Consider the following 27,069-nt stretch of genomic DNA (forward strand, 5'->3'; position numbering starts at 1 on the left):
GCCATGAGTCAGTGGGAGAAATGATACTATAGATGGTGCCCCTCAACCATACATGATGTGTCTGAATGTAGATGTATGAAGAAGTCTGTGCTTATAGTTATCCTTTTCAGACCCATTGGCTACATTGTGTACATTAAATTTTACTGTCTCTTAGTTGGAACAGAAATATTTTTCCCCAGTGCAAACTTCATGTACACATTTGTGAATGTTCAATCTTGTCATCACATAGAAGTGCTGCCAACTGTTGGGCTTCTCTATAACAACATCAACATCAACAAGTCAGTGTAGCAGTACTTGGCACCTTGTGACTTCCAGAATATACGGAAGTGGTTGGTTTGTTATATTCCACTGTATATATAAATATTATTATTATTGTTATATTGTATTGTTATTATTGAATGACCAGTTTATTATAACAGTGAATATTTCAAAAATACATAAAAAGAAGCCAATTGTACAAAGCATATTTTGAATGCATATATATACTTATATTTGAGTAAATCTTGCATCTAAAATCATTAGCAAAATACCTAAGAGCATTATAGCATGAAAGAAGAGGTTTCTTTCTCCAGAAAAAAATCGGGTGAGAAAGGGTTAATTAATTAGTAAGAAGCAACAGCAGATATTTGAGTATTATTGTTAATATTTGCAACCATTTTCCTCAGATACTGATAATACCTTCAATTATGTTTTATCATAAAGATAAGAAAATTTCTGTCTTTTGCAACTGAAATTTATTCTTGAGTAGCAAATGTGTTTCACCTACTCATGTTTGGCATCATTAGTGGTATTCATTTTTGTGTCCTGTTCACGCATCCATTTATTGTTCTGTATGTTTTAAATGCATATGGTATAGGTTTCCTCCAGAAATATTTCTTTGCACATAAGCTATACTGTAGAAAACTGCACATGCTTATAGTGCTCTGGTCACATGCTTTAGAGCAGCTCTAAGGTACTAAGTATAAAGTACCAGAATTGGAAAGAATGATTGCTGAGTTTTATATGATTCTTGTTCTACAGCTGATTCTGTGCCAGTTAATGACTGAAAAGATATATTTATTACATTTTTGTTTCCTCTGCTGTTTTGAATGGTCATTATAATTTTTGTGGCAGGTCACTGATACAAATACTGGACTCCGAGATGTTTGAATTGATGCACCAGAACGGAGACTACACTCATTTTTATTTCTGCTACCGCTGGTTTTTGCTGGATTTTAAGAGAGGTTAGTGATATGTTAATGCTTTCTGCGTTGTTGCAGTCCTTACATTGGTTTTATCAGTTCATCCTGCTTTTTGTTTATATAACTACATAAACATTTTATGTAAGTTTTGTTCATTAGTAACATGTGTAAATTTGAATACAGTCAACCTTTTGCTGCGTCTTTGATAATGATAGAAGCTGAGGTATTGTCAGTTGTAGTGTTGTAGGTTTGAGTCATTGTAAGTAAAAATTGATAAAAAATGCACATTAACATGTCATATTTCACTACTCAGCAAATGCGGAGAGGGGGATCTAAGTGGTAGACAGACATAGGGCTATGCTGATAAATTGTGTAGCTTCTGGTGTACTTCTTCAGAGCCAACACAAACACCTCTGTAGCTTCTCATCTGTTACCAGCTTGAAAGATTGTTATGTTGTTTTTTATATTGTATCCCAAGATACTTAACTTTTCTGCTTATGTCATTGGCTGCTTCATCTATTCTCTCCTTAAATGATCAGTGTTGTGGTGAAGCATTTATTAGTTTAGTTAATTTTGTTACATAATGCAGGTGAGATTGTGATTGGTGGTGTTAGTTTCTGTAAGATTATTGAATTTATGTAGACAGATCGATAGTTAATAAGTTAGTTTCATTTTACTTGGATCATTGCATAATAAATTGTAATGATGTCGAATGGGTCTTTGACATTTACATCACAGATTAATTTGTAAGTATGACTACATGGTGAACATATGTAAGGTGCTTTTTTTTTAAAAAAAATATACAGATGTGAGTTAGTAAATTTCTACCCAAATTGTGGGTGGGACAATTTGCAGTAAACCTGTCCATTATACTTTTAAGAACATTGTTTATTATTTCTTCTGTTTCTGTACATTTGCTTGAATTGATTATTATACTAGTGTCATCCTCAAAAAGAGCTAATTCTGGTTGTTGTATATTATCGGATGATCATTTAGGTATATGAGGAATAATGGCAGGTCTAAGATTAACCCTTGGGGAAAACCCATACATGATTTATCCCCAGCCAGAGTAATCTCCCATTATTACATTGGTTGGGTTAATAAGTAAAACTTCAGCATTCTTTTTGTTAGATATGACATTATCCATTTGTTGGTTATTCAGGAGAATATTGTGATTCACACACTCAGAATACCTTAGATAGGTCTCAGAGAATACCAACCAATGGCTCACGTCGGCACCAACAATTCCTGTTGCAGGGTTTCTGAGGCGATCCTCAGTCCTTACAGGCAGCTGGTGGAGGTGGTTAAGAGTGCTGCCTCTTGTGCGGGGTGCAAGCATAGCTCACAGTTTGCAGTATTGTTCCCAGAGTTGATCACGGTTCTTTGGTTTGGAGCTTAGAGAAGGGTCTCAGCCAAAGGCTTTGTCGACTCTCTGATGATCTTGGCTGCAGATTTCTAGATCTGTGTTATTGTGTGGGGATTTGTAGGACTCACCTTTTTAGGTCAGGGGTGCACTACACAAAGGAAGCAGCTACTTGGGTGGCAGAGTACTCGTGGAGTGCACATGAGGGTTTTTTAAGGCTAGGCAGTAGTTCGTGGTGCTCTGATGAACACTTGGCAGTCGATATGCAGCAAGGGAAATCGAACGCGAGTTCAAAATAAAGACACTTAAACTATCATAATTTCATCAGTAAATTGTCGAGTTGTTTGTAATAAAGCTCCCAAATTTACTGCCCCCCAGGGAAGTTCTTGCACTCAAATTATTCTTGGGACTGAGTGCTAGCTGAAACCTGAAGTGGAAAGCTCTGAGATATTTAGTGAGTAGTGAAACATTTATCAGAATGACAGATTAGAGACCATAGAAGGGGCAATATTCATTGCAGTTGACAAAAACATTGTCTTTATTGAGGTTGGTATTGAATGTGACACTGAAGTTATCTGTTTGCACGTAACAATTGTAGCTGATACCAAGTTAATTGTTGGATGTTTTTACCGGCCACCTGATTCTGCTGTGACAGTTCTAGAGTCATTCAAAGAAAGTCTATGGTCAATAGCACGGCAATACCCAGATCATGCCATAGTAGTAGTTGTTGTTGTTGTTGTGGTCTTCAGTCCTGAGACTGGTTTGATGCAGCTCTCCATGCTACTCTATCCTGTGCAAGCTTTTTCATCTCCCAGTACCTACTGCAACCTACATCCTTCTGAATCTGCTTAGTGTATTCATCTCTTGGTCTCCCTCTACGATTTTTACCCTCCACGCTGCCCTCCAGTACTAAATTGGTGATTCCTTGATGCCTCAGAACATGTCCTACCAACCGATCCCTTCTTCTGGTCAAGTTGTGCCACAAACTTCTCTTCTCCCCAATCCTATTCAATACTTCCTCATTAGTTATGTGATCTACCCATCTAATCTTCAGCATTCTTCTGTAGCACCACATTTCGAAAGCTTCTATTCTCTTCTTGTCCAAACTATTTATCGTCCATGTTTCACTTCCATACATGGCTACACTCCATACGAATACTTTCAGAAATGACTTCCTGACACTTAAATCTATACTGGATGTTAACAAATTTCTCTTCTTCAGAAACGCTTTCCTTGCCATTGCCAGCCTACATTTTATATCCTCTCTACTTCGACCATCATCAGTTATTTTGCTCCCCAAATAGCAAAACTTGTTTACTACTTTAAGTGCCTCATTTCCTAATCTAATTCCCTCAGCATCACCCGACTTAATTAGACTACATTCTATTATCCTTGTTTTGCTTTTGTTGATGTTCATCTTATATCCTCCTTTCAAGACACTGTCCATTCCATTCAACTGCTCTTCCAAGTCCTTTGCTGTCTCTGACAGAATTACAATGTCATCGGCGAACCTCAAAGTTTTTATTTCTTCTCCATGAATTTTAATACCTACTCCGAATTTTTCTTTTGTTTCCTTTACTGCTTGCTCAATATACAGATTGAACAACATCGGGGAGAGGCTACAACCCTGTCTTACTCCCTTCCCAACCACTGCTTCCCTTTCATGTCCCTCGACTCTTATAACTACCATCTGGTTTCTGTACAAATTGTAAATAGCCTTTCGCTCCCTGTATTTTACCCCTGCCACCTTTAGAATTTGAAAGAGAGTATTCCAGTCAACATTGTCAAAAGCTTTCTCTAAGTCCACAAATGCTAGAAACGTAGGTTTGCCTTTCCTTAATCTTTCTTCTAAGATAAGGCGTAAGGTCAGTATTGTCTCACAAGTTCCAACCTATCTTTGGAATCCAAACTGATCTTCGCCGAGGTCGGCTTATACCAGTTTTTCCATTCGTCTGTAAAGAATTCGTGTTAGTATTTTGCAGCTGTGACTTATTAAGCTGATAGTTCGGTAATTTTCACATCTGTCAACACCTGCTTTCTTTGGGATTGGAATTATTATATTCTTCTTGAAGTCTGAGGGTATTTCGCCTGTTTCATACATCTTGCTCACCAGATGGTAGAGTTTTGTCAGGACTGGCTCTCCCACGGCCGTCAGTAGTTCCTATGGAATATTGTCTACTCCGGGGGCCTTGTTTCGACTCAGGTCTTTCAGTGCTCTGTCAAACTCTTCACGCAGTATCATATCTCCGATTTCATCTTCATCTACATCCTCTTCCATTTCCATAATATTGTCCTCAAGTACATCGCCCTTGTATAGACCCTCTATATACTCCTTCCACCTTTCTGCTTTCCCTTCTTTGCTTAGAACTGGGTTTCCATCTGAGCTCTTGATATTCATACAAGTCGTTCTCTTATCTCCAAAGGTCTCTTTAATTTTCCTGTAGGCGGTATCTATCTTACCCCTAGTGAGATAGGCCTCTACATCCTTACATTTGTCCTCTAGCCATCCCTGCTTAGCCATTTTGCACTTCCTGTCGATCTCATTTTTGAGACGTTTGTATTCATTTTTGCCTGTTTCACTTACTGCATTTTTATATTTTCTCCTTTCATCAATTAAATTCAATATTTCTTGTGTTACCCAAGGATTTCTACTAGCCCTCGTCCTTTTACCTACTTGATCCTCTGCTGCCGTTACTACTTCATCCCTCAAAGCTACCCATTCTTCTTCTACTGTATTTATTTCCCCCATTCCTGTCAATTGCTCCCTTATGCTCTCCCTGATTCTCTGTACAACCTCTGGTTCTTTTAGTTTATCCAGGTCCCATCTCCTTAAATTCCCACCTTTTTGCAGTTTCTTCAGTTTTAATCTACAGGTCATAACCAATAGATTGTGGTCAGAGTCCACATCTGCCCCTGGAAATGTCTTACAATTTAAAACCTGGTTCCTAAATCTCTGTCTTACCATTATATAATCTATCTGATACCTTTTAGTATCTCCAGGGTTCTTCCATGTATACAACCTTCTATCATGATTCTTAAACCAAGTGTTAGTTATGATTATGTTGTGCTCTGTGCAAAATTCGACCAGGCGGCTTCCTCTTTCATTTCTGTCCCCCAATCCATATTCACCTACTATGTTTCCTTCTCTCCCTTTTCCTACACTCGAATTCCAGTCACCCATGACTATTAAATTTTCGTCTCCCTTCACTATCTGAATAATTTCTTTTATTTCATCATACATTTCTTCAATTTCTTTGTCATCTGCAGAGCTAGTTGGCATATAAACTTGTACTACTGTAATAGGCGTGGGCTTCGTATCTATCTTGGCCACAATAATGCGTTCACTATGCTGTTTGTAGTAGCTTACCCGCATTCCTATTTTCCTATTCATTATTAAACCTACTCCTGCATTACCCCTATTTGATTTTGTGTTTATAACCCTGTAGTCACCTGACCAGAAGTCTTGTTCCTCCTGCCACCGAACTTCACTAATTCCCACTATATCTAACTTCAACCTATCCATTTCCCTTTTTAAATTTTCTAACCTATCTGCCCGATTAAGGGATCTGACATTCCACGCTCCAATCCGTAGAACGCCAGTTTTCTTTCTCCTGATAACGACATCCTCTTGAGTAGTCCCCGCCCGGAGATCCGAATGGGGGACTATTTTACCTCCGGAATATTTTACCCAAGAGGACGCCATCATCATGTAATCATACAGTAAAGCTGCATGCCCTCGGGAAAAATTACGGCTGTAGTTTCCCCTTGCTTTCAGCCGTTCGCAGTACCAGCACAGCAAGGCCGTTTTGGTTATTGTTACAAGGCCAGATCAGTCAATCATCCAGACTGTTGCCCTTGCAACAACTGAAAAGGCTGCTGCCCCTCTTCAGGAACCACACGTTTGTCTGGCCTCTCAACAGATACCCCTCCGTTGTGGTTGCACCTACGGTACGGCTATCTGTATCGGTGAGGCACACAAGCCTCCCCACCAACGGCAAGGTCCATGGTTCATGGGGGGGGATAGTAGTTGTAGGTGACTTTAATCTGCTGATTATAGACTAGGATGTCTGTGGATTCATTGCAGGGAATACAGACAGACAGTCACACGAAATACTTTTGAATACATTTTCTGAGAACCATCTTGAGCAGCTAGCTCGGCAGCCCACACACATTGGAAATATCTTAGACCTGATAGGTACAAATAGATGGGCTTATCAACAATGTCAGTGTAGAAACAGGGATTAGCAATCATGATGACATTATAGCAACTATGATTATGAAAGTTAATAATTGATCAAGGAGGCTAGAAGAGTGTTTCTGCTAGGTAGAGCAGACAAGCAGTTTTTAGTATCACACTTGAACAGTGAATTGGCAGCACTTTGTTCCACTAAGATGGATGTAGAAGAATTATGGGAAAAGTTTAACTAGATTGTAAATCATGGTCTGGAGAGTTTTATGCCTAATAAGTGGATAAAGGATGGAAAACACACACTATAGTTTAATAATGAAGTTCAGAGAATGCGGAGGGAGCAGAGGCTGTTGCACTCTTGCTTCAAAACGGAACGCACAAATGATGACAAGTGAATGTAGTAGAGATTCGGGCGTATGTGAAAAGATGTAAGCATGAAGCATACAACTACTACCACCGTGACACCTTAGCAAGAGATCTGGCCAAACCCAAGGAAATTCTGGTCTTATGTAAAATTGCTAAGTGGGTCTAAGACTTCCATTCAGTCTGTTGTTGACCAGTTTGGTGTGGCAGTTGAAGCTAGCAAAACAAAAGCTGAAGTTTTAAGTTTCACGTTCAAGAAACTGTTCACACAGGAGAATCATACAAACATACCAGCGTTTGACCATTGGACTATTCCCATATGGACGACATAGTAATAAGCATCCCTGGCATAAAGAAACAACTGAAAGATTTGAAAGTAAATAAATCACCAGGCCTGGATGCAATCCCAGTTACATTTTAGAAAGTGCATAGTAAAGTGGGTTGATGGCATTGGCCCCTTACCTAGCTTGGACTTATCGTGAACCTCTTGCCCAGCACGAAGTGCCAAGTGACTGGAAAATGGTGCAGGTGATTCCAGTATATAAGAAGGGTAAAAGAGCGGACCAACAAATTTACAGACCAATATCCATAACTTCTATTTGCTGCAGAATCCTTGAACATATTCTGAGTTCAAATGTAATAAATTTTCTTGAGAAGATTATGTCCATGAATCAGCATGGTTTTAGAAAACATTGGTTGTGCAAAACTCAGCTTGCCCTTTTTCTGACGTGATGTACTGTGAACTATGGATGAAGGGCAACAGGCAGATTCCACATTTCTAGATTTCCAGAAAGCATTTGACTGGCAGGCCACTGCAGGCTGTTAATGAAGATATGAGCATCTGGCATCAGTTCTCAGATACGTGAGTAGCTCGAAGATTTCTTAAATAATAGAACCCAGTATTTTAGTCTAAATGGCGAGTGTTCATCAAAGACGAGGATATCTTTGGGGGTGCCCCAGGGAAGTGTGATAGGACCGTTGTTCTCTGTATACATAAATGATTTGGTGGATAGGATGTGGTTGTTTGTTGTTGATGCCATGGTGTACGGTAAGGTTTTGAAGTTAAGTAACTGTAAGAAGATACAAGATGACATAGACAAAACTTCCAGTTGGTGTGATGAATGGCAGCTAGCCCTAAACGTGGAAAAATGTAAGTTAATGTGGATGAGTAGGAAGATCAAACCTGAAGAGGTCGGATATAATATTATGGTGTCCTGCTTAACACAGTCAAGTCATTTAAATATCTGGGCGTAACGTTGCAACGCGATACGAGATGGAACGAGCTTGTGAGAACTGTGGTAGGGAAGGCAAATAGTCGACTTCACTTTATTGGGAGAATTTTAAGAAAGAGTGGTTCACCTGTAAAGAAGACCACATATAGGGCATTGTTGTGACCTATTATTGAGTACTGCTCGAGGGTTTGGGGTCCGTACCAAGTTGGATTGAAGGAAGATATGAAAGTAATTCTGAGGTGGACTGCTAGATTTGTTGCCAGTAGGTTCGAACAACACATAAGTGTTACAGAGATGCTCCAGGAAATGAAATGGGAATCCCTAGAGGGAAGGCAAGTTCTTAGTGAGAAACTGTGTTGAGAAAATTTAGAGAATCGGCATTTGAAGCTGACTGCTGAATGATTCTACTGCCGCCAACATACAGTGTTCATAAGGACCACGAAGATAAGTTACAAGAAATTAGGGCTCATACGGAGGCATATAAACAGTTGGTTTTTCCTCACTCTATTTGTGAGTGGAACAGGAAAGGAAATAAGTAGTAGTGGTAGAGGGAATCCTCCGCCACACACCAAACGGTGGCTTGCAGAATATGTATGTAGATGTAGTAGCTATGTAGATTTTGTCATTTAATGCTTGGAAAATCTGTTTTGTGAATGATTAAGTTTCATTCTCTGTAGAGCAATCCTTCTCAAATCCAAACTGGTTTATTGACCAATTTATTTTAGTTCAGGTGGGATACGTAGTGAAGCAGGTTAGTATTTACTGACATCCTGCTGGTAGTGACCCAAAGGCATTTGCCATATACAGTCACTCCCATCAGACACTGCACGAAGTGTCAACTTTGTGCATTTAATATGTGGTAACAAATCTTTAGTACTCTATTCTGTACACTACCAGATCCAGATGAGCTTCATTTCTGCGAGAATATATGATTTTCTTAATGTCAAGGGGAGCAGTTGGTAACACATTCATATGATTCAGGTTGTTTTTCCAATATACTGCTTTGATTTTTCTCTTGGACAGTTTGTCCCTCTGTTTTCTGCTGTGCATAAGAAATGATTATTGAACATATTTGCTACCCATGACTCATCATTTATGACCTTTCATTTAATTCAGTAGTGTTGTTATCCTGTTCCTTCAATGGTTATTGCAGGGTTTCAGTTAATTTATAAAGTATCTCATCACTGGTCTTCATCTCCAAGGAGGTTCTGAATCCCCAACTCATTTATAATTCTTCTTATATCTGTAGAAGAATTCAACTTCTACCAAAACCAAGATTCATAAACACTGATTTTAGGAAGGCTTTTATTATGCCTTTAATTCCTAAATGTGATCTGAAGTTAATCAACTAAGTACATCTCATTTTTAACACTCGTGAAACATCTAGGGGGAGGGGAGGGGGGGGGGGGGGGGCAATACATCAGTATTTATATTATAATCATCTTCTGGTCACTGGTATTCATTGACCCCATGGTTTGTGCAGAAGATTCTTTGCCACCTTCAATTACTTTGCATGTCATGATGCCAAGTACAGGTTTAACGCTCTTTGGACAGCTTGGAGCTCATGCGGAATTCCTTGGCCAGTAACAATAAAACATATGAAACAAGAGTTGCTCCTTAATAAATGCTCTTACATAATGATTAAACTCATAACCTCTGGACAATTTTTCCAGATAAACAAACAAACAGACATTCTGCTAATAAAGCTTGTTCATTTATATCCAAAATTGGTGCAAGAATTCACCCTTAATAAAAAAAAAAAAGATTTATTTTCAAAAAACTTTGGCTTGCAGTTTGGAAATCTCATACCCTCACGTTGTTCTGTAATTAAATACAAAAACTGGGTGGAGGGCAAAGTAAATTGTATAGGTGTGGCACAACATCTTATCTGATTTTAAGTTAAAATAAAAAACAGATGGGTCGAAGAGAAGAAGCTGTTTTAACATGGATGATACTTACACAGTAGAAATTAAAAAATGTGTCATGCATGCCGTGTCCTCTACTATCAATGCATTGTTGAAAGTGACTTTCAAAACTCTGTACCATTCTTAACGAGCATTTCGTGAGGAGTAAGGCCAGTTTCTTCCTGTATTGCATTTCCTAGGGAAGGAAAAGTCCTCGGTTGAAGTTTGAACATCTCAGTTTTAAGATGCCCTCATAGAAAAAAATTGCATAGTGTAAGATCTGATGATCATACTGGCCAGAGGATGTCACCACAAGAAGAAATTAAGTGTCTGGGAAACATTTGTCTTTGCATTTGAAGAGAACTCAGAGCTGCACAAGTGATGGCTCCAGCCTGATGATTGCATACACTGTTATCTGCAGTGCACTGGATCTTGATGCAAAAAAAAAGTATTGATCATGTGAATGTAATGTTGAAAGTGTACTGTCACAATAGCACCATCCTCTTCAGAAAAGTGAGGACCAGTTATTGGGACTCTCTAACTGTGCTCAATACAGTAATATGGTCATTATGTAGTGGCTTTTTGTTAAGTTAAGGGGTATTGCTATGATGAAAAAGATGTAGATGCATATATCACTAAGGGTAAGACAGATACTGCCTGTAGGAAAATTAAAATTAAAGAGACGTTTGGAGAAAAGAGGACCACCTGTATGAATATCAAGAGCTCAGATGGAAAACTAGTTCTAATCAAAGAAGGGAAGGCAGAAAAGTGGAAGGAGTACATAGAGGGTCTGTACAAGGGCAATGTTATTGAAATGGAAGATGACATAGATGTAGATGAAATGGGAGATATGACAATGCGTGAAGAGTTTGACGCAGCACTGAAAGATGTTGAAACAAGGTCCCGGGAGTACACAACATTCCATTAGAACTACTGATGGCCTTGGGAGAGCCAGCTGTGATCTGGTGAGCAAGATGTATGAGACAGGTGAAATACCTTCAGACTACAAGAAGAATATAATAATCCCAATCCCAAAGTAACCAAGTGTTGGCAGGTGTGTAAATTACTGAACTATCTGTTTAATAAGTCATGGCTGCAAAATACTGACACGAATTCTTTACAGACGATCAGAAAAACTGGTAGAAGCCAATCTTGGGGAAGACCAGTTTGGATTCCATACAAGTGTTGAAACATGAGAGGCAATACTGACCCTATGACTTACCTTAGAATATAGATTAAGGAAAGGCAAACCTACATTTCTAGCATTTGTTGACTTAGAGAAAGCTTTTGACAATGTTGACTGAAATACTCTCTTTCAAATTCTGAAGGTGGTAGGGGTCATATACGGGGAGCGAAAGGCTATTTACAATTTGTACAGAAACCAGATGGCAGTTATAAGAGTAGAGGGGCATGAATGGGAAGAAGTGGTTGGGAAGGGAACGAGGGTTGTGGCCTATCCCCGATGTTATTCAATCTATACATTGAGCAAGCAGTAAAGGAAACAAAAGAAAAATTTGGAGTAGGAATTAAAATCCATGGAGCAGAAATAAAAACTTTGAGGTTTGCCTATGACATTGTAATTCTGTTGGAGACAGCAAAAGACCTGGAAGAGCAGTTGAACGGAATGGGCAGTGCCTTGAAGGGAGGATATAAGATGAACATCAACAAAATCAAAATGAGGATAATGGAATGTAGTTGAATTAAATCAGGTGATGCTGAGGGATTTAGATTAGAAAATGAAAAACTTAAAGTAGAGATGAGTTTTGTTACTTGAGGAGCAAAATAACTGATGATGGTCAAAGTAGAGAGGATATAAAACGTAGGCTGGCAATGGAAAGGAGAACGTTCCTGAAGAAGAGAAATTGTTAACATCGAGTTTAGATTTAAGTATCAGGAAGTCTTTTCTGAAAGTAGTTGGAGTATAGCCATGTATGGAAGTGAAACATGGACGATAAATAGTTTGGACAAGAAGAGAACAGCAGCTTTCGAAATGTGCTGCTACATAAGAATGCTGAAGATTAGATGGATAAATCATGTAACTAATGAGGAGGTACTGAATAGAATAGGGAGAGGAGGAATTTGTGGCACAGCTTGAATTGAAGAAGGATTCAGTTGATAGAACATGTCCTGAGGCATTAAGGGATCACTAATTTAGTAAGACCAGGAGATGAATATCCTAAGCAGATTCAGAAAGATGTAGGTTGTAGTAGGTACTTGGATGAAGCAGCTTGCACAGGATACGTTGGCATGGAGAGTTGCATCATACCAGTCTCTGGACTGAAGACAACAACAACACAACAACAACGAGAACATGATTTCAGCTTGTAGCCCACACACACTTAGCAAGTTTGTGCCTCAAAGGTTAATGGTTTGTACTTAAACCCACAACTAATGTGTTAAGGTAAGATTTATTCTATATGTTTGAAGTTCAGGCTTGATGAATTCTGGATTGAACACTTTTATAAGCAAAACTTTAGTGTTTTTCCTCCCAAAAGTCAGTCCTTTTCCGCAGGCAGATACATCACTCACACAGAATTTGTGAAATGACAGTATCTTCTGCCTTTAATTGTAATTTGTAGAAAAATAATAAGAAGTAAAAAGCAGGAAATATAATCATTTAAACAAACTTCAGTATGCTCTGAAAACATGTATATACTTGTTTTAAGGGATAGAATAAATTAAGCACACATAAAATTAATAACTAAGTGAACTTTGTAATCTTTCTTTTCAGAACTGGTGTATGAAGATGTCTTCAGTGTTTGGGAAACAATCTGGGCAGCAAAGCATGTTTCATCATCACATTTTGTACTTTTCATTGCATTAGCTTTAGTGGAGACCTATCGGGACATTATACTTGGTAATAGCATGGACTTCACAGATATCATCAAATTTTTCAACGGTAAGTAAAATCGATTGCATATATGGCAGTTGAAACTTCCTTCTTGACATCATTTTTGTATTAAATATTACAGGAACTTCTCAAGTTGCTGTGAATACTTTCTGACAAAAATTTAGATAATACCCTGTTCCAAAATGTAGCGGCCTTACAGAAAGAAAGAAACAAACTATCACATCAAAGTGATTCTTTTTGCTTTGTAATTTGGTCAGTTACATTGTTTCCTTGGGCAACACAACTATTTGAAACTAACTTTACTGGTTTTGTTTGTTGATACACCAAGGTTACCCCTTGAGAGTGGGAGTGTAGACTGAATGAGGAGGGTTAGTCTCCAATTGAAAACATTATACAGGATGTCAAGACAAAAAAGAATGTTCCCTTAAAAATCTCAAGCCCCCTGATGTAAAATTAGAATCCTTTGTATACTGAAAGCAAGGTAACATATCTGAGTTCTTTTTACCTAACTTACAAATATTCAATGTGGGTATGTGGGTTCCCTTCGTGACATGGGAGATATCTGTTTAATAACCCATTTCCTCCCAAACTCAAATTGAGATGTCTCTTGCAACAGCAGCAAAGGCTTTGTGATAACATCTCACAGCTCTCTCAGATTTTGAGGCAATGGAGGAACAAAAACATATTCTTTGACAAATCTGCTTAAAAAGAAGTCACTTGGCACCATATTTAGGCATCGGGGGCCACCTCAGAATACTTAATGCTCAGGGTTGTGTGCCCTATCCAACTGCTGTAGGAGACATTAATTCTGATACCCTCTAAGATCATTATGAAAGCAGACTGGAGCTCCATCCTGTCAAAAAATGAATTTCTTACAAGCCTCTTAAAGAGGAGAATATAAATATACGAATATCCCATTACACTTCTTTTTGCAAAGAGAAATGGCTCTTAAAGCTTCATTCTGCAGATGGCTGCAAAAACTTCCAACTTTGGTGAGTCTCTGACACACTCACTAATTTACTGAGTGTGTTGTGAAGCGCTATTGACTTTGCCATTGATATGGAAGGTCAACTCATCACTGTACACTACCTTGTACATAATCATCATTTTCCAGGAATCCCAAAGAAGACGTGTGAAGTTTTTTGTTGTCTTCAGTGACTGCCTACACAGGTTGCAGCTTGTCAGCCTTGCATGTCAAAGGGACAATATTAACTCACTACTCACTTTTCGAGCTGATTTTGTGGGGGTGCATTGGAAGGATTGTCGAACTATATCGATTTCTTCTCTGAATGCGAAGTGCAGCTGATGCCTTTGTCTTTGCATAGATACCCTGTCTTGATGAGCTGTTTATATCAGTGCTTAACTCACAAGGAATCATGCCTTTAAAACTTAACGCAATCAGTCATGCGTCAAGCATTTTGCTCACTTTCAACAAGCAGTCTGAAATGTACCTAGTAAGTGTAAATTAGTATTTTTTGTTATTTTTATAATGACACACTCATATTTTACTATTTAAAATATTTATTTGCAGTTCAGAATAATCAGTATATCTATATTGCTGCTGATAATGCTAGGACAATTAAAATAGCCAGTCTTTTAGGGTGCTAGTTAAAAAAATAGAAAAAAATGACAAAACAAGTATTCCTTGTTACCTAACTTTTATGACTTAATCTTCATCATATATCTGGGCTTTGCACATATCACATAATGTTCCAGCATGTTCATTACGCAAAAATTTTTGACAATGAGTGTATGCATTTTTTGTCTTATAATTTTTGTGCCTTGGACAGGCCAGACATATACCACTGTGTTTTCGGCATTTGAAACTTCAGTTCCATTGGTGAATCATTCTGTAATTTGCTGTAGAGGTTGACAGATTTTGGATTTTACTCCTATGCACATCATATTCCAGCCACACCAAAATTCTTTCTTCTTGTCTACTCATATATAAAACTACAAAATAATATTAGTTTACTCATTTCATGTATACTTAGCAATTTTAAGTAATAAAAATATGCAATAAATCGAGCACAATACAAATAAAATGACATTTAAAAAATGTGAATAGTGAAATAAATACTTAGTTCGACACTCGTGTGGTGAGATAAATGCCACAGGGTGATGGCCGACCCGACCAACTGACCTCTTCAAAACCTGCACACTGACACAATGACAACAGTTTGTGTGGGTCATGAATGTGTAAAACCCAGCTACTGAGTCATGAGAATCATGTAAGAATTGTAGACAAAATGCTAAGTGTTTCAAAATTTCTGTGAGCAAATGGAGTTCTTGCCAGATTGACTCCAGACACACACGTTGCACTGAATTGTGATGACAGACATTGTTTTTGCATGTTCCAAAGCACAAACTGCCTTTTATTCTTGTGTAGGTATCTCTTGAAAAAATTGTGGGCTGGATACCGATAGGTATTTCAGTCAAAGCTTGGAGTATCTGAAGTAGCAATCCCTGTCTCTAGTATCTCCATCCACACACTGGGAACCCAGAACAAAAAAACTGAGAAAAGGCTACTCTATTTTTTGGACACCCTGTGTAACTGTGTTTTGGTGGTGTTCAGTCTTCATCAGTGTGATTTTTGAAAGGAAGGAATTTTAGGGTGTAATGTCTTGTTGGTGATGTCATTAGAGATTGGTAATAAGCTCGAATAAGGAGAGGTTGGGGAAAAAAATCAGTTATGTCCTTTCCAAAAGAATCATGCCATCATTTGTATTAATTGATTTAGGGAAACTGTATGAACCGAAATAGAGACAGCTGGACAGGGAAATGAACCCCGTTGCTAGTTGAGTGTACCAACCATTCCACCACTTCGCTCGTTTGAGTTTGTTGTCACACTGGGGTCAAGCGTAATTCCAGCTTTCATAGACTGAACTCATTTTATATACAAAATAAGTAAATAATTGGCTTTGAAACAGTCCAAATCAGTGTTGGAATATAATAGAAATAAATGACAATTTGCACTGTTTTAAGATCAACTATGAATTTATATAATACACTCCTGGAAATTGAAATAAGAACACCGTGAATTCATTGTCCCAAGAAGGGGAAACTTTATTGACACATTCCTGGGGTCAGATACATCACATGATCACACTGACAGAACCACAGGCACATAGACACAGGCAACAGAGCATGCACAATGTCGGCACTAGTACAGTGTATATCCACCTTTCGCAGCAATGCAGGCTGCTATTCTCCCATGGAGACGATCGTAGAGATGCTGGATGTAGTCCTGTGGAACGGCTTGCCATGCCATTTCCACCTGGCGCCTCAGTTGGACCAGCGTTCGTGCTGGACGTGCAGACCGCGTGAGACGACGCTTCATCCAGTCCCAAACATGCTCAATGGGGGCCAGATCCGGAGATCTTGCTGGCCGGGGTAGTTGACTTACACCTTCTAGAGCACGTTGGGTGGCACAGGATACATGCGGACGTGCATTGTCCTGTTGGAACAGCAAGTTCCCTTGCCGGTCTAGGAATGGTAGAACGATGGGTTCGATGACGGTTTGGATGTACCGTGCACTATTCAGTGTCCCCTCGACGATCACCATTGGTGTACGGCCGGTGTAGGAGATCGCTCCCCACACCATGATGCCGGGTGTTGGCCCTGTGTGCCTCGGTCGTATGCAGTCCTGATTGTGGCGCTCACCTGCACGGCGCCAAACACGCATACGACCATCATTGGCACCAAGGCAGAAGCGACTCTCATCACTGAAGACGACACGTCTCCATTCGTCCCTCCATTCACGCCTGTCGCGACACCACTGGAGGCGGACTGCACGATGTTGGGGCGTGAGCGGAAGACGGCCTAACGGTGTGCGGGACCGTAGCCCAGCTTCGTGGAGACGGTTGCGAATGGTCCTCGCCGATACCCCAGGAGCAACAGTGTCCCTAATTTGCTGGGAAGTGGCGGTGCGGTCCCCTACGGCACTGCGTAGGATCCTACGGTCTTGGCGTGCATCCGTGCGTCGCTGCGGTCCGGTCCCAGGTCGACGGGCACGTGCACCTTCCGCCGACCACTGGCGACAACATCGATGTACTGTGGAGACCTCACGCCCCACGTGTTGAGCAATTCGGCGGTACGTCCACCCGGCCTCCCGCATGCCCACTATACGCCCTCGCTCAAAGTCCGTCAACTGCACATACGGTTCACGTCCACGCTGTCGCGGCATGCTACCAGTGTTAAAGACTGCGATGGAGCTCCGTATGCCACGGCAAACTGGCTGACACTGACGGCGGTGGTGCACAAATGCTGCGCAGCTAGCGCCATTCGACGGCCAACACCGCGGTTCCTGGTGTGTCCGCTGTGCCGTGAGTGTGATCATTCCTTGTACAGCCCTCTCGCAGTGTCTGCAGCAAGTATGGTGGGTCTGACACACCAGTGTCAATGTGTTCTTTTTTCCATTTCCAGGAGTGTATATGAAAGTTAAATCGAGGAACATTGAGGAAGTTACATATGTTCCCCGTGTGACAGCAAACTCGACTGAGCAAGGTGGCAAAGTTTTAATACATTGGACACACATTTAGGAATGGTGTTTAAATCCTTGTCGAGTGATCTTGGTTTAGATTTTCGTGTTAGTATTTTACAAAAGTGACTCGTTAAATTGGTGGTTTGGTAATATTCACTGCTGTAAGCACTTGGCATCTTTGGTATAGGTTTATAAGTGGTGTACATATTGACTACAGGAAAATTAAAGAGACCTTTGGAGAAAAGAGAACCACTTGTATGAATATCAAGAGCTCAGATGGAAACTCAGTTTTAAGCAAAGAAGGGAAAGCAGAAAGTTGGAAGGAGTATATAGAGGGGCTATACAAGGGTGATGTACTTGAGGACAATATTATGGAAATGGAAGAGGATGTAGATGAAGATGAAATGGGAGATACGATACTGCGTGAAGAGTTTGACAGAGCACTGAAAGACCTGATTCGAAACAAGGCCCCGGGAGTAGACAACATTCCATTAGAACTACTGATGGCCTTGGGAGAGCCAGACCTGACAAAACTCTACCATCTGGTGAGCAAGATGTATGATACAGGCAAAATACCCTCAGACTTCAAGAAGAATATAATAATTCCAATCCCAAAGAAAGAAGGTGTTGACAGATGTGGAAATTACCGAACTATCAGTTTAATAAGTCACAGCTGCAAAATACTAACGCGAATTCTTTACAGACGAATGGAAAAACTAGTAGAAGCCGACCTCGGGGAAGATCAGTTTGGATTCCGTAGAAATATTGTCCGTAGAAATATTGGAACAAGTGAGGCAATACTGACCTTACGACTTATCTTAGAAGAAAGATTAAGGAAAGGCAAATCTATGTTTCTAGCATTTGTAGACTTAGAGAAAGCTTTTGACAATGTTGACTGGAATACTCTCTTTCAAATTCTAAAGGTGGCAGGGGTAAAATACAGGGAGCGAAAGGCTATTTACAATTTGTACAGAAACCAGATGGCTGCTATAGGAGTCCAGGAGGATGAAAGAGAAGCACTGGTTGGGAAGGGAGTGAGACAAGGTTGTAGCCTATCCCTGATGTTATTCAATCTATATATTGAGCAAGCAGTAAAGGAGGTTTGCTGATGACATTGTCGTTCTGTCAGAGACAGCAAAGGACCTGGAAGAGCAGTTGAACAGAATGGACAGTGTCTTGAAAGGAGGATATAAGATGAACATCAACAAAAGCAAAACGAGGATAATGGACGAATTAAGTCGAGTGATGCTGAGGGAATTAGATTAGGAAATGACACACTTAAAGTAGTAAAGGAGTTTTGCTATTTGGGGAGCAAAAATAACTGATGATTGTCGAAGTAGAGAGGATATAAAATGTAGACTGCAATGGCAAGGAAAGCGTTTCTGAAGAAGTGAAATTTGTTAACATCGAGTATGGATTTAAGTGTCAGGAGGTCATTTCTGAAAGTATTTGTATGGAGTGTAGCCGTGTATGGAAGTGAAACATGGACGATAAATAGTTTGGACAAGAAGAGAATAGAAGCTTTCGAAATGTGGTGCTACAGAAGAATGCTGAAGATTAGATGGGTAGATCACATAACTAATGAAGAAGTATTGAACAGGATTGGGGAGAAGAGAAGTTTGTGGCACAACATGACCAGAAGAAGGGATCGGTTGGTAGGACAAGTTCTGAGGCATCAAGGATCACCAATTTAGTATTGGAGTGCAGTGTGGAGGGTAAAAATCGTAGAGGGAGACCAAGAGATGAATACACTAAGCAGATTCAGAAGGATGTAGGTTGCAGTAAGTACTGGGAGATGAAGAAGCTTTCACAGGATAGAGTAGCATGGAGAGCTGCATCAAACCAGTCTCAGGACTGAAGATCACAACAACAACAACAACAATCAAAGTTTATTTGCCTAGCCTGTGATATTGACAGCGTTATTGCAGCAAGCACTCTGGTGGACACAGGCAATGTTACACATGATATGTTGATATATTTCACCTGCTCACGTCAACAAGACCACTGCCAACAATCATCCTTTTTAATATTGAACACTTGGATGTACATTTATATGAGATACCATGTATTAGTTGACAAATGCTGTGTCACTGCAATATGATCCCTGAGGGAATAAATTGCTAAACCACAGTATGCTGCTAGAATGCGTGTCTGTCTGACATAAGGAAATTTAAGTAGCTAGTTGCAGAAATCATCAGGATTTATCATTGCATACCCTTCATTAGTGCTGTTTTTATTACAGGTCATCCAAAACTTTTAGGCAGTTTAGCAAGGGTACTAAACTGAGTACTCTGAGTATAAATGCTTGGAAATAAAGATTTGGTTTGTATCAAAATAAATAATTTCAGTCATATAAAAACAGCTGAAGTTTGTAGGAAATGTCAAAGTGATGACAAAAATGCAGTACAGTAGCAAACGGAACTGAATACTGAGTTCAAAAGCTTTTGACCCCTTAGCTTGTAGATGGGATTTATAACTTGAGTAAAATTGCTGATCCACCAGTACTCTTCAAATTGTATTCTTCTAAGTGTAATAGTTCATGGGTACTTGTTTAATGCATTTTTTCCCATGTGATACAACAGTGTCATTAATTTGTAACATAAGCATAGTTATTTGTCAGGAAACTTGGTCAGCCCTTTGTGTCTAGTATTGCCTAATTGCTACTATGTTTCTAATTAACAGACACCAGTTTCTCCAAGTTAGGATGATCCCTAGTGGAGAACTCTTCTCAGTGCATTTGTTCAGCTTTCAGGCAACTACATCCTGCTAGAAACATTACATTAAGTGGATTTCTGTAGATTCATATAATGGGTAATGCTCCATATATGACAAGTTGTCACAAAATGTAAACAGATGTAATTTTCACCACAGACACATCACAGATGATTATGTGTTGTTTATTGAGATAACACCACCAGTGTCAGTGCAGATTGCGGAACCAGTAAAGTGGCAGTTGGCTTCGAGCACAATCAAGTGAGAACTTAGACAACCTGAGGGGAGAGGAGTGAAGTAGGGGAACAGGTCCTAACTCCCTCTCACAAGGCTGACAGTCTACATCTGTGTTCTGTGCTCCTGCAAAAGTAGAACTGGTGTGGAATCACTGATCCCTTCTGGTTTTGTGTGGGTCGTACTCAGATCCCATCATGGACCAGGATTAGCCTCTTCACTCATTTCAAAATATGAAAATAAAACAAGTAACACACAACACAAAGCAAAGCAGAGTACACACAGCATTTACTAATGAATACAGAGCAATTGTCTGCAGAAGTTGGCACTCATAAACAGGGTAGTTCAGGCTCAACCTTTAAGGGCATATAAGCAAACATAAATCAACGCCCCCCCCCCCCCCTCCTCCCCCCACAGACACACACACACGTCTAAAACTGCTTTCATAAAGTGTCTGCATTATAGTAGGCCTTTGTTTAAAATAAAACAACAGTGTACAAATAGATGCATCACACACATTTGGCTAGTAGCTGCCTCCAGAAGCTGCAGCTACCTATACAGCTGATAGAAATGCATAATCAAAACCCTTCTACATCTACATCTATACTTTGCAAACCATCATGAGGCACATGGCAGATTGTATGGTTGTCAGGTTTATGGCTCAACAGGTCCTTCCATTCTGAAAATACTTGACCCTGTTCACCATTGTGGGTGCACCTGGCTATTGCTGCCTTTTGCTCTAGTCCGTAGACAGTCTCCTTGCAGAAGCGGGGATTCCCCCTCTACAAACATGACGGAGCCAACTCCTGGTTTCTTATGCAATTGCCATTTGCCGATTCCCTCACCATGCCATGCACCCCAGTCCATTTTTCAAATGAGGAAAGTCTCCCTTCTGACAACCATAAACGGGTGGGATTGCTGGTTGAAATGCGTCTTCGCTTCCCTCTGTTGAGATCTCCATCTCCACTCAGTGGAATGTGCCCCATGTATTTCCTCCCACACCCCCCATTGGATGGTGCTTAGACTACGGGTTAGGACCAGCCTATTCCAGGGTCCTAAGGTCTGTATCACCCCTATGGTCTTCCGGCGTCTTGTACGTTCCATCCTTGCAGAGTTCCAGGGTGCCAAGATCTTCTGCACATATGGTTCTAAGATGATAGATAAGACAGGATTCGCAGTCATGTCTCCTACTGGCTTAGAACACCATTTATGGCCGGGACCATACAGTCTGTTCACAACAGAGCTGCTAGCCATTCGTAGGGCCCTTCTTTTTGTTACTCAGGCCTCCCTCCACAGTGTTTTAGTATGTACCGACTTAGTGAGCAGCCTGCAGGCTATCAACTGCTGCTACTTTCATGGAGCCATTGGTCTCTGCTGTCCATGACCTTCTTTCTGCCATTGGCCACCTGCTCAGTTGTCTTTCTCTGGGTCCCAAATCATGTGGGCATCACAGGGAATGAACTGGCTGATTATATGGCTAGAGAAGCAGATAATTCCCCCCCCCCCCCCCCCCTCCTCCCCCATTCCCTTTCATGATTCCAGCTGTGGATAATGGCTCTACATCACATCTCTCTTTGCCAAAAGTGGAATGACATCTGGTGCACCAATGCTCTCAGTAATAATCTTCACACAGTCAAGGAGTCTACTGTTGTTTGGCACTCTTCCTTCCACTCCTCTCGGAAGGAGTCCACTGTCTCATGCCGTCTATGCATGGTCATACCATGCTCACTCATTGTTTCCTCTTGCGTAGTGAACCACCCCTACGATACGATAGTGGAGTCAGACTGAGGGTGTCCCATATATTTTGGCCCTTTGTACTAAGTATAATCAATTCCTTAATTTCAATATCACCAGGCAATTAATGGATGGTTGAACTGGTCCTCAGTTTCCTCCATGAAAGTGGTTTTTAGTTTCAGATGCATGGTGTTTGTGGTTGGGGCCTCTCTTCATGTTTTCTTGTTTTGGAATGCGTGACCACTCCCCCTTGCAAAAACCGCTATTTTATCACACTGTTTCCCCAGTTTTTAGATTTGGGCTACCCTTTTATACGTTCTCCTGTGTGTGTTTTAACTTCATTTTATGGCCTGACTCCTCTCACTGGATCTGTCCACTTTTAGGGGGCCCTCTCTCTTCCGCATGTAACTTAGGAATTGCAGGACTGATGACATTGCCATTTAGTCCCATAACCTCCCGCCCCCCCCCCCCCCCCCCCTCCTCCCATCTGCATTAACTTTCATTTTTTTAATTTGTATTTAGAGTAAGTTACCATTCATCACACCAAAAATACTGAGTCATCTTGTATCCTCCTACAGTAACTTGACTAAGATACTTTCCCATACATTATAGCATCGTCAGCAAACAGCTGAGATTGCTGCTCACCCTATCTGTTAGATCGTTCATTTATATAGAGAACAAGAGCAATCCTATCCACACTTCCTTGGGGCGCTCCTGATGACACACTTGTTTCCAATAAACTCTTGCTATCCAGGACAACGTCTAGGTTCTATTACTTATGAAGTCAAAGAGCCTGTTACATATCTGGGAACCTATTCTGTATGCTTATAGAATCTGCCTGTTACCCTACATCTTTGGTTCATAGTATATTATGTGAGAAAAGAGCAAGCCAAGTTTTGTATGAGTGATGCTTTCCAAATCCATGCTGAATTATTGATCCAAGTTTTTCTGTCTCAAGATAATTTGTTATATTCAAACTTAAAACATACTCAAGAATTCTGTAAGAAACCAATGTGAAGGATATTGGTCTGGAATTATGGGGTCCGTTCTTTTAGCCTTCTTATATTCAGAAGTCACCTGGACTTTTCCAGTCACTTCAGAAATTGCACTGGACGAGAAATTCACTAAAATGCAAGCTGTGTAGGGTGCCAAAGCCAAAGAATACTGTGTGTAAAACCAAACTGTGATTCATTCCATATCTAGTGACTTATGTGTTTTCAACTCTTTCAGTAGCCTCTCAATGCCAGGGATGTGTGTTTCTGTTTCCTTATAGGAGTGTGTGTGATGGTCAAACAATTATATGCCTCTACAGTCCTCCTGCCTGAATGATTTATTGAACTGTGAAATTAAGGATTCAGTTTTCCTTTTGCTGTCCTCTATTGCCACTAAGCTTTGAACCCACTTAATGATCTTATGAAGGACTAGAATTCTCATGGTGCTTGACAAGATATTCTGCCAAAGTACAATGGTGGAAGATGTATGCTTCTTCACTCTATCTTTTTATAGTCACGCGAAATGATGCAGATTATAGTAGCGTAAATTGGTGCAAACACTGTTGTTCAGGAATTTTATGACACCACCTTTCCTTCCCCTTCCTGGCCAAGTACAGGTAGTGAAAATTTTCCACTACTAAGATTTGAACCAACTAAATTTCAGTTTCAGTTTCTTAATACCAAAAGAGTCGACTCGCCATGTGATAGTACATCCTGTCATTACGTGAGAAACAGTTTATAAAGGTTACAGTGCTTCATATACTCAACAAATTTTAGAACTATAAATTGAGTACATGCTTCTTACGTCCAGCATCTAGCATGATAAAGAATCTTCTAAGTCCACAAACAACACAGTTTTGAAGTTCTAAAGTGCAGACTAATTTAGTGAAGTGTCCTTTACCACCACTAGCTAGCCAAGGGCGCAACTTGTGTGTGACGGAGCAGACAGTGGGTGGAACATCTATTCTCAACTCACTAGTGGCTGCTTTCCCTGTTATCAAAAGTGTGGTCCATCCAACAAACAAAAGCAGTTATGATTTTCCCATTTGGATCTCTGCTATGGCTTGATATTTTTGTAGTATTCCAGGATCTTTCCCTGAGTGAAGCACAGTGAAAACTATCATCCTAGTCTGTGAAACAAAGGTGCAGGAAATTGTTAAAGACTTGGCATGGTTGGATGTAGAAGAACTCATAAAGACTTCCTTTCATTCTGCCTGGAGTAACACCTTAACACTATTCCTAAACCACACATCCCTGTGAATTTCTATTCTGCACAACATAACAAAATTTATACGGAGTGCTTAAAATGAAGTGTAGCCAATCTAAACATGTTTCACGATATTTAGAGAAATCATTAATTTTAGAATAACTTTATCAAATTGAAAGACAGTTCTAAACAAATGTGGGGAATGCATGTTTTGTATATGAAATACAAATTACTGTTGAATTACAGTATTGTAACACCATTTTTTTTGACAGCTCAAAAATGAGAGCACAGCTGTGTGTGACGTCATCACTAATCTTGCAGTGTGGATGATGGACAGCACCATCATCAGCTGTGTTTCTAAACAATGGTGGCAACTGGAAGAAAATCTTACTCCCTTCCCCTCAGTATTAAACAGGAGCGACAAGGTGGATAGGGAGATGCAGGGCAGAATGAAAGAGACTTTGTGTTTGCCTGATTTTAAATATTTTTACTGCTTCAATTTGGTTTCCTCATTATTTTGGCCTGTGCCCTTTCTTCATACTCTATGGAAAACTACTACATTTCCCTTTCTTTTCATTTTCAATTATTGCTTGCATTCTATGGAAATAATTAATTTTTGTGGTTTCCATTGTGTTTTGCATTTAATCTTCAGGAAAATGCAGAATGAAAATTCATTCCAGAGAGTATTTGCTATTACTAGCTGAAATTTTTTTAAGAACTCAACTAGTATTTCTCCTCTCTCATTCCTACTACTGAACCCATATTCTCTGATAACTTTGTGTTGCATCCCTTCCCCTACTACAGTGTTTCAATCACCAATGATTAATAGATTTTCATCTCATCTCCATATACATACTGAATTACCTCACTAGTGTCATATTCTCTCTCTCCCTCTCCCGCCCTCCCTCCCTCCCTCCCTCGACCCCTCTTTCTCTAATTTTTTTCCATCACTCTCCCACTTTATCACCATCCTCATCTCCTTTCCTCCCCTTAGCTCCATTTCATTTCGTGCAGCAACTAGTTACTCTCACACTGTTCCACTGCCCTTTCCTCACCCCATGTGTCCTTCCCTACCCACTCCCCACTCTGCACCTTCATCTGCCCTGGCAACTGCCCTCGGTAATCATTATCAGCAGTCAAGCTTGCTGCGATTGGGAGCATCTGGGTGTCTGAATGGTTTGTAAGTGTGTGTGTGTGTGTGTGTGTGTGTGTGTGTGTGTGTGTGTGTGTGTGTGTGTGTGTGTGTGTGTGCGCGCGTGTGTGTGTGTGAGTGTGTGTTTGTGTGTTTTTGCTGAAGAAAGAGCTAGAGCTCAGAAGCTTTTGTAAATACTGTATTGAGTGTTTCTGTGTATCACACACCAGTCAGCTATGGGCGAGTGGTTGCATTTCCTTTATTTTATGTAATTATATTTCCCCGTAAGGTTTGATCTTGCTGTAGGTTTTTGAGTAACCATTCCCATCCTCTAGCACCTATAAATATCATTCTTTCCTGTTTCCCATAATTTCCTTTCTTTGAAAAATTAACCATATAAAATCTGATTCCTAAGTGTCACTTTTCATCAATTTAACAATGGAAAATTCAGGATGGAATGTAACAATATTAGAGAAGGAAAGTTGCTCCTCACCATATAGCGGAGATGCTGTCGCGATTGGCACAACTAAAAGATTCACACAATTATAGCTTTCAGCCATTAAGGCCTTTTTCAACAATAGACTCTCTCTCTCTCTCTCTCTCTCTCTCTCTCTCTCTCTCTCTCTCTCTCTCTCACACACACACACACACACACACACACACACACACACACACACACACACACACACACACACGCAAACGCAACTCACACACACATCTGCAGTCTCAGGCAACTGAAATTTATTTATTTATCTAGCGTATGGTTAGTATCACATCACAAAAAACATTTTTCCTTTAACAATACATGTACATATATTAACACAGAGAAAAAATTGTAATTATAAATAAATTAAATTTAGAATATTAACAAAGCATAGAAAGCCACAGGCATATATCCAATTGCTGAATATATTCAATAGATATCTTAGTTGCTATCAGGAACTCTTGTGGGTCATCAGGAAAAGGAACATTTTGGACATGAATGTATGTTATGCTGAACAGTTTGTTGTTCTGCACCACAGTCATAGCTGGGCTATATTTTCAGTCCAAATTTGAATATTGATTCAGCACATCTTCCACTATTTATCCTTACTCTGTTGAGCATAGATAAGATTTTGGGGTGCTCTTCAAAACCTGGCGACCTGGACGAGATGCAGGGCATCTTAAGCCGTTGTGGAGTAGTGTTATGGCATATTTTTGTTTATCTGTCTGTTGTTGTTACTCCATTGTCTACCAAAAACTTTGCCCCTTTTAGAGGTGGTAGACAGGAGCAAAGTCTGTTTTTATTAAGTGCAGGAATGTCCTTGTGTATAGGGAGGTAAAGGTCAGCAGCTATTTTTGTAAAGTCACACTTGAGGGCAGATTCTTGTCATGAAAATTGGGAAGCAATATGGCTGAGAATAGGAAACCGGAATTTTTAGTGTTCTTATGATGGTACACATAGTCTAGTTGAACAGCAAATCAGCAAGCCTGTCGTACGGGCTGTTGATCT

The 27,069-nt window shown here is 40.1% G+C and overlaps 1 protein-coding gene across 4 annotated transcripts in view; it reads left to right on the forward strand.

Annotated features, from left to right (window-relative positions):
- Nucleotides 1–27,069, forward strand: part of LOC126419820 (small G protein signaling modulator 1-like) — a 275,459-nt gene that overhangs the window by 240,575 nt on the left and 7,815 nt on the right. For all 4 annotated transcript variants that reach the window (XM_050087048.1, XM_050087049.1, XM_050087050.1 and 1 more), the window contains 2 exons: nt 1,114–1,223; nt 12,964–13,131. In XM_050087048.1, coding sequence (XP_049943005.1) covers nt 1,114–1,223; nt 12,964–13,131 — 278 coding nt within the window. The remainder of the gene's footprint in view (nt 1–1,113; nt 1,224–12,963; nt 13,132–27,069) is intronic.

Source organism: Schistocerca serialis, chromosome 9 (genome assembly GCF_023864345.2).
Source record: "Schistocerca serialis cubense isolate TAMUIC-IGC-003099 chromosome 9, iqSchSeri2.2, whole genome shotgun sequence".
In the NCBI taxonomy this organism is placed as follows: Eukaryota; Metazoa; Arthropoda; class Insecta; order Orthoptera; family Acrididae; genus Schistocerca; species Schistocerca serialis.